General features: G+C 38.6%; 1 protein-coding gene across 1 annotated transcript; it reads right to left on the bottom strand.

The window, feature by feature from the left end:
• Positions 1-2,181: 2,181 nt before the first annotated feature.
• On the bottom strand, positions 2,182-8,771 carry skic8 (SKI8 subunit of superkiller complex). The gene is made up of 11 exons (XM_018675887.2): positions 8,652-8,771; positions 8,252-8,301; positions 8,108-8,135; positions 7,500-7,605; positions 6,342-6,514; positions 4,775-4,923; positions 4,398-4,491; positions 3,996-4,089; positions 3,622-3,714; positions 3,110-3,188; positions 2,182-2,458 (listed from the first exon to the last, which is right to left on the bottom strand). The coding sequence occupies exons 2-11, from the start codon at positions 8,261-8,263 to the stop codon at positions 2,369-2,371; spliced, it is 918 nt and encodes a 305-aa protein (XP_018531403.1). The 5' UTR covers positions 8,264-8,301; positions 8,652-8,771; the 3' UTR covers positions 2,182-2,368.
• Positions 8,772-9,051: the final 280 nt, after the last annotated feature.

The raw sequence follows: 9,051 nt of genomic DNA, 5'->3' as shown, positions 1-9,051 counted from the left end.
CAGAAAGACTTAAAAAAAAGAAGGAGCTTTGGTCACAGGCTTTAATTTTGAAAATCAGAACGTGATGTTACTTTGTTCAAAATTAGTAGTTCAGAAAAAAGTTTGCTAAATGATTCACATATCCTTCTTCTGTAAAAGTAACCAAACTCCACCTGATTTAGATATTAAATATTAAACTAAACTCAAAGAGTTTTAACTACTTTTTGAATTTCATCTGTTTTCTGTTCTGCCATTCCTCTGTTTTGTTCTGCACTGTTGATTAAACAAGGGTGAGATATAACCATAAATATGGTTGGAGATAGTTTATTACACTGATAATGACTCATGCAGATGTCTCCTTGTTGATTACTCTCAGACATTAACAGGGAAACGTGTATTTATTCTAAACACAATGTACTGTATTGCATTAATTATGTCTTATTTTGTAAAGTCTCATCATTTCAGGGGATTTTGCACATTATTTTTGTAGGTTCTCTTTTTGTCACATATATTAGCCTCAAACCAATCAAAACCAATAGCTGTTTCCTTGATTTCCCCCCAGGCTTTAACATAGAATCATTTATTTATCATGTATGCATCAAATTGTACTAATTATGTATCAGTCTGTGTTATTATGCAATGTGTAATCAGTGTAATCATTTAGGGTTTTTTGCACGGCTGAGTTTGAATGGGCTTTGGGTTTTACACTGTGTAGTGTTGTAAGAAAACTACAGTTGAGGAACCATTGAGTAAATGTTTTGGTCCCAAACTACTTCAAATGAGCTGCAGCATCTAGGAAGCCAGATTAACACCTTAGGCTCTTTGTTGTGTTGCTTGAGACATTTCTGAACAGTTTTTGTAGTGTGGTGGGGGCACTGTCCTGCTGGGGGAGGGTTAGGGATTAGGGTTGGGGTCGTGGTAGGGTTAGGGTAGGGTTAGGGTTAGAGTTGGGGTTGTGGTAGGGCTAGGTTAGGGTTAGGGTTGTGGTAGGGTTAGGGTTGGGGTTAGGGTTAGGGTTGTGGTAGGGTTAGGGTTAGGGTTAGAGTTGGGGTTGTGGTAGGGTTAGGGTTAGGGTTGGGGTTGTGGTAGGGTAGGGTAGGGTTGGGGTTGTGGTAGGGTTAGGGTTAGGGTTGGGGTTGTGGTAGGGTTAGGGTTAGGGTTGGGGTTGGGTTGTTAGGGTTAGGGTTGGGGTTAGGGTAGGGTTAGGGTTGGGTTAGGGTTAGGTAGGGTTAGGGTTGGGTAGGTTAGGGTTAGGGTTGGGGTTGTGGTAGGGTTAGGGTTAGGGTTAGGGTTGGGGTTGGGTGTTAGGGCTTGGGTTAGGGTTAGGTTAGGGTTAGGGTTAGGGTTAGGTTAGGGTTAGGGTGGGGTAGGGTTAGGGTTAGGGTTAGGGTTGGGGTTGTGGTAGGGTTAGGGTTGGGGTTGGGGTTAATGCTTGGTGTATAATAATGTTTAGGTGGGTGGTACATGTCAAAATAACATCCAGATGAATGTCAGGACCCAAGGTAACCCTAACCCTAACCCTATCAATATTATTTACTTCACCTGTTAGTGGTTTTGATGTTGTGGCTGATCGGTGTATATTGTGCTACACTGGATAATCTCAGATATAGATTTTTGTGTGCTGAGATATTTCACATTTTAATTCTAAAGTAAGTTGTTAGATCAAAAATAATTTCCAACTGAGGGATTTAAATGACTCAAAACCTCTTAGAAACAGACACCTCAGCTTAAAAGTTTCTACTTTTTTGGGTTAGTCATTTTTATTTCCATTGACACAGTGTGCCAGGATTAAATCCTATAATCAGGCTAGACTGATAATTTAAACAGGCAAAAGGAGGAAAATGGCATTTACATAAGCAGCTGACACTTTTTAAAGACTTCTTGCAGTCATATTCCATGTTTTTTTCCAACCTTTTCCTAAATGACAGAGCAGAGTTACTGAGGCACTTTGCAGATGTAGAGTTCAGCTGATGTCATTAACAACATTAGGAAAAGAGAAAGGAGTCCAAAGGTTAGTTAGCCTGATTTTATTTGCCTAACTACAACTTTTCTTATCTTTATCTCCATGTAGGTACACACAAGTTGCGCCAGGATGTGGAAGTAGTAAGCATGGCTCCTGTCTGGTGCAACATCATCCATGATATAAACCTCCTATTCAAGGACCAAAACCATCAATGCAAAAAAATACAAAAGAAACAAAAGTACAAAAACAACCCTTTTATTTGACCATAGTTGGCCAGTGCAAAATAATCCATAACATTTACAGTTTGTCCCTCTCCCTCCCCCCTTCCCTCCCTCCCCCAAATTATAAACTTGAACTCCATGATTTGAGTAAACAGCTCTGAAGGCTCTCTTCTCCTGAAGCCTGTACTGGACTGGATGACCTTCATCACATAGGACAGTCGTAGATGTGGATGGCGCGGTCATCCCCAGCAGAGATGATCTTGGAGCCAGTGCTGTTGTACTTGACACTCCACACCTGAAGACGGGAGCAGAACAGATGGGATTTTCAACAACCCTGTGAACTGGTATGCATTACACACTAAATTTTCTAATTTATACAAAATTCTCCATTTCTGCTTCTCATAGCTGCAACTAAGGCAGCTGAAGCACACAACTGCACAAACTAAACAGACATTGAAGTTAAAAATGGACTTGCCATAGATGCTATTCTTTGACCTTTTTACAAAAATTCATCAGAACACCTCATTTGTTCAGAATCTAAGTGGTGCAGAGAGCTAAAAACAAAGCAGACAAGGGCTGAAACAGTGTTCCAAATAGAACAGCAAATTGTCCAAAGAGATTTTCTGGTTTTGCCATCACACAATGATGAGACACAGAATAATATGGGAGACTCTATCTCCTCTGAGGAGATGTGCCATTTCAATCAGAGGCTTTGTTGGAGAACAGATCAAACTCCCCACAGGCGATCGCAAAGAGATCTAATGACAGCTAAGATTATTGGTTTTGCCCAAGCTGCAACATCAGAGAAGGGTTATGTGCAGGGCCAGTCCGTGATATTGGCCATATTGATTTCCCTGACACATCAGCACCTACAGCAAATGGATTTTCTCACTTTGAATTTGATTGTAACACACTTAGCGAAGAGACACATGGTCATCTTTGTCACCTGATCTTGATGGTCAAAGAAAGTGTTGATACACGCTCTGGAGCTGGCGTCCCAAACCTTCACACTCTTGTCAGACGAGCTGAAGGTAGCAGAGCAAAAAGACAACATTTTACAGGTTTTATAGTTCATCTTAGAACCAAACTTTGTGATGTCTGGCTGACCTGCTCAGTTTATCCTGGCACTGTGAGCTGGAAACTTTGCACAACAGGAGTGAAAGCATGGGAAAGGAGGCAGAGTAAAACACTTCTGGTAACTCCCTAATGTAAATCCAGGACAGGTTGAATTAAGGGCAACTGGACTTGGTTGTAGACACTTGAAGACATTTCACCCTTCTTGAATAACCACCAACTAATTAATTTCCCCAGCTTGATAAAAATTAACTGTAATGTTGCAGAAATGCAGCTGAATGTTTTTTTTATGTATACAACATGAAACATAATATATATACCTCTCTGTTTCAGCTCCTTCAAGCTGTGTTTTCAACCCATATGAAGCTAAAAATGTTGGTTTACCTGGAGACAAAGTGCGTGTCATCTGGGGAGAAGGCAACATTAAGAACCCAGGATCCATGGCCACTCAGTGTACCGGCCAGGTTGGCATGTTGCCTGCAAAACAATATCAGCAAATTTGTAAGAGCAAACAATATTTCTTTCTTTTCCCTTTCTTTCTGTATATTTCCGTGCTTATAATTTGTATTATATGTAACGTAGGAACACCGATGCACTCTTTTCATTGTCTGTGTCTACATTTTTTTTTTCTGTTACTTTACTGTACATAATGAGCATCTCTGGCACAAAATATTGCTTCAGGATGAATAATGTTTGATCTTCTCTTAAAGAACAGATATCAGGAGTAAAAAAAAAAACAAGCTGCCAGCTGAACTCACACGTCATAAATCTTAATGTAGCCGTCGTCTGAGGCTGTGACCAAGAGCTGGGAGTCTGGGGAGAAGGTGAGGGATCTGATGGGCATGGCGTGACCTAAGGAGAGAGACAAGAGTCATTCATTAAGGATCCTGACAGAGTCTTCAGGTGTGGCTGATCTCTGCCTCTGCTGTTTTTAAAGATGTAACATGGCTGTTTGGCAGCACAAGGCTGAGAGTTTTCAACAGTTACTCAAACAAAATAAGCAATCTGCAGATGTCATCTTGACCTCTAGGTGACAGAAATTTTTCACTATTTTATGACATTTATCCATTAATCAGTCAATAGAATAAAAATAATCACTAGTTGCTGCACTTGATCCGTCTATTATTTCCTCAATATTAAATATTAATAATCAAATCTACCTTCCAGTGTGTGGAGTAGCTTTCCAGTGGCAATGTCAAAGATGTTGATAATTCCATCGATGGCTCCGCTGGCCAAATATTTTCCATCAGGGCTCTGAGGAGCAAATCGGATTAAAATCTATGAAATTATTGACTATAATTTTAATTTCCAAATGTGGAGACATGAGACAAGCCTTTAAAAACAACCCTTGGACCTGCAGAGGAAGGGTTAATAGTTAAAACAAGTGGAAACCTTGGTGTAAATGAGGAGAATCACAAATCAAGATGAGTTCTTGTGAAGCCAAGGCAGTGAGGTCTCATCTGAGTGAGCCCTCAGAGATCCCGAGCTCGAGAAGCCACCACCCACCCGAGCAAAATGACAATTTATGGTTCCTTACGTAAGCTATACTCAGGATGAATTTCCCTCGGGTGTCCAGAGAGTATTCCTTCTTGCCACTTTCCACACCAAAGATGTTGACCTTGCCAAGATGGCTTCCTGTGGCGATGTATTTGGAGTCTGGGGAGAAGGCAACCGTCCATGCATCAACTGAAGGGAAGAGCAGAAGGACAAAGGGAGGATTTAACACATTAAACTCTTTCTTTTCCAGGAATTAATTGTCTTACCAGTGTTGTCTACAGCAAATAAAGTTAATTAAAGCTATGTTTCACCTACTTATGATTCCTTTTTAAATGTGCATACTTATATGTGAGCTCATGTGTCTAACCTACTTTGTGCCCTGTTGACTACGTTACGCCAAGTATTATAATGTAAATCCAAAAAAAAGGAAAACAGGCTTTAAACATTTTATCTCATGGCTGTAGAATCCTAACATAGTGCAGTATGTTCAAATTGAGGGAAAAAAAGGTTCGTAATCCACTGACCCAGACCAACCACTGAGTGAAATGGAGTATCACTAATAGAAAGTGACATGGCATTTAGATGAAGTACAGCTCAGGTCAAGATGCACAACGACACACACATTTCTGGGTGTGGGGTTCTTGAAAGGTGAGAGTAAAAAATAAAACGTGTTCTCTGAGCTACACAGCAGATCAGACAGCCTATCATTTTCCTACAGGGTTGTTTTAAAACCAGACTGGGTGAAAGTTTCCTTTGTGGTGACTTTAATCCAGTGATGAGTGATAGACAGTAAAAAAAAAAAAAAAAAAAAACAACAAATGAACACTCAACACAGTTGAGTTTAAGAGCCATGTTATTCAAAATGAGTTATGTTTTCAGGCATCAGGAATTGTTTATAAAGGGAATTCTTTGTGCTTGTAAGAAAAATAGTCACTGACAAATCTCATTAATAATATCTGTAAAAATGAAGCTAATAGTGTACAATGGGGCTGCAACAAATTATTATTGTCTGCGTAGATTATTCTGATAATTAAAAAAAACTCAAGTTTCTGTTTAAAAAAAGGAAAGAAAAAAGAAAATACTGAAAAAGTAATCCAAGGGAACATGATCAAATGTTTTGTTTGGTCCACTTCCAAAATCTAAAGTTTACTATCACATAAGACACAAAACAGCAGTAAATTCTCCCAACTGAAAAGCGGACATCATCACGTTTGGTATATTTGCTTTAAAAATGGCCTAAAATGATTAATCAGATATAATAGCTGCTAATTATTTTTCTGTCCATCAACTAATTAATATTCTAATCATTTCAACTCTAAACATACAGTATCTTACTCTAAAAAACACATATACTGACTATATGTGGGAATACTATAGTTGGTAATCAGTTTGATAAATCAATAGTTAATTTGATAAATCACATGTAGAAGTTTAAGGTTAGAGGCAAAAACACATGTAATGTGCATTTCAAGGACACAGGGGACCAAAACTATTTTAATATTGATTGAGAATAACCAAAGAGAAAGCATAATATTTACTTGATGTTTGCTCTCTCGGGTCAATCAGCAGTCAGCAAAGTATCATATCTGGTACTGGCCCAGTCTTACCTGGTCCTGCGTCCATGGATTTGATCTGTTTACCGGACTCCAGGTCCCAGAGACGGATGTGAGCATCGAGGGAGCTGGAGGCAGCGATGGCTCCATTGTGACTGATGTCCACTGACACCACACCCAGCTGGTGTCCCTCCAGAGTCCACTGCAGCTCCAGCTTCTCGTCTGACCTGCATTAACAGTGCGACACAGAGATCATTTGGTCATGTCAAGTCAAATCAGGTTTATTTCTGCAGCATGTCTAATGAGGAAGTGAGGTCAGTTTCACCAGATCTGCAACACGAAAGCTGCGATTTGTAGCATGAGATCATTTCCTCTGGTTCATATTTTCAATCACTTTGTTTTCAGTTTGTGAACAGTGAAATGTGCTCACAAGTCAAACAAAAGACAAAAGACATATGGAGACAGAGCATTAAAATTTACTTTATAATAATGATTTTGAGGACTTGCACTTGATTTGTGTTGATGAAACACTTAAACTTTAGCATTTATAAAATAAAGTATATAAACATAAATGCTCTATATAAACACACTGTAATGTAGAGTTTGATGTACATAAACAAATAATGAATGACAACATTTGGAAAAATATATAGTATGACTTCAGAGGAGAAACACTTAAAATGTCCTCATATTTAATTTACAACTACATTACAATATTTATATACTGCGAATAAATGCTAAATAGGTGGACTGGCAGTGCAGTTTTACCATATGCATTTTTCCTTTGTAAAAGATCCTCTTAAATCCAGCTGATAAAAGTCACATCCATGTGTTTAGGACTTCAAATCTGATAATAAATCATCTCTGCCACATTGACATAAAAGTGCAGGCAGTGCTGGGAAGGATTCAAATGGAAAAGAGGCAGTGAAGTGTCTGCAACATTGGTCACAATCAATACCTTCTGTTTACAGTTCAATAAAGATGGAAAACAGTCAAGTTCAGTGAACCAGGATTTGTTGTTGTGGAATGAACTGTCACAACACTGTCAAATTCTGCTCAACAGCTGCCTGCACAGGATTGTGATTAAATGACATTTATATAGCTTTTCTTTTAAATCTGATGTCTCCTTCTTCTTTAAGAAATATACCTACTATTTTACAACATAACAAGACACAAGGAGATAAGATACTGCAGTGTAAAACACAAACTCACCATTTCCAGACTTTGACCATATCATCTAGTGAGCCAGTGACAATGGTTTCTGACCCATCCGCCTCACTTTTACCCCACGCTGCCGTCCAGATGGCATCATCGTGTGCTGAGAAGAAACAAAAGCAGGTTAAAACTGGGGGGGTGAAGTCTTGTGAAGTCTGAGATCACCTTAACATTTTTTTAAAACAAATCCCATGAAAACAACCAAAAAGAATGTTTTAACATGACTATGAATACTTTCATCTTCCCTATCCTGTCTATGGTTCTCAGCTCATTTCTGCTGCAGGCATAAATCTTTAAAAATAAGTCATAAATGCACATTTAGTACTTTAATATTTACTGCAGCAGTATTGTGTATGTGGGATTGACTCATAATATGACAAAATTAATTTTAAGGGATTTGTTGAAAATAAGAAAATTATAACCTCACAAGCCATATATTTTATCCTCCGTGTTCTTTATTTGTCTTTAATTAGTCTATTAGCAGTTCTGAATAACATGACACTCAGGTAAAAATCAGGTAGAGGTAAAAATCTGTTGTATCTTTATTTCCTTAGAAAATTGGTGCAGTTATACAGTGAAGTCTGTTTTTTCATGATCTTACTCACCATGCTCTTGCTTGAAAAGGATGCTGTACTGAAACCAAAACACAGGTTCGCCGTTAAATCTTTATGTGAATACGAGTCATTCAAGAATCAAAACGAACGTGCACTGAATTGAAAATATGGGTCTTATGTGAATTAGTTGCTTACTTGGGTGCTCATAATTTTTGGTCCAGGAGAGACAGTCAGCTTAGTTCAACCTACAAACAACATGAATGTTCAGATGCAGGATGATGATGATGAGTGTTTCTTTTAAGGGACACGGTTAGCCAGACTGCCAACACAACAACACACCTTTCTTAACTTAACTCTTGGAAAACAGACAATAAACTGTGAATTTAACTGCAAATTTCAATCTTGCACCACATTGTTGAGAAAAGTGCTGAAACACCGCGGCTAACGGCAGCTAGCTCCGACTAGCAGCGCTGCAACCAGTTCACAACAAAGTGAAGTTTTCGCCGTTTTAACATCACATTTCGCTTCCGTCAATCCACCTAACTGTGTTAATGTAGTAAAATATTTTACTGTGACATAATATGCTTTTACGTACCTTCAAATCTCGTAATATTGCGTTTAATTGAATTTCTGGAGCTCGGCGATTTACATGTGAAACGCCATGACAACATCCGACCTAACTTCCGAGTTTCTTCTTCGTTTGTCTTAAAGGCGTTTAGCGAATAACTTATGAAGCGCACTGTCGCCACCAGCGGAAAGTGGCGGCACAGCAAAATACCGATACTACTACTACTACTACTAATAATAATAATAATAACAATAATAATACGGACAGTATGAGAACTACCTTACTAAGTCTGTTACAATTTTCCACTTGTTTTTTTCACACAAAAACTGATTTTGGGAAGTGCCTCATCTAAGTTGCCTAAAGCACATAAACATTGAAAAATATTGGACTCTTCAGGAGCTCCCTGCCTGTCTTGACTATAATAATA

This window comes from Lates calcarifer, linkage group LG10 (assembly GCF_001640805.2).
Source record: "Lates calcarifer isolate ASB-BC8 linkage group LG10, TLL_Latcal_v3, whole genome shotgun sequence".
Taxonomy (NCBI): Eukaryota; Metazoa; Chordata; class Actinopteri; family Centropomidae; genus Lates; species Lates calcarifer.
This window is presented reverse-complemented; position numbering and strand designations above follow the sequence as displayed.

Excerpts from the sequence above, each read along its gene's own strand:
- skic8 (XM_018675887.2), bottom strand. Across the intron at positions 7,606-8,107 it reads CCTTTTCAAGCAAGAGCATG|CACACGATGATGCCATCTGG; the intron begins GTGAGTAAGATC and ends GTTTCTTCTCAG. Across the intron at positions 3,715-3,995 it reads TACATTAAGATTTATGACGT|GCAACATGCCAACCTGGCCG; the intron begins GTGAGTTCAGCT and ends ATTGTTTTGCAG.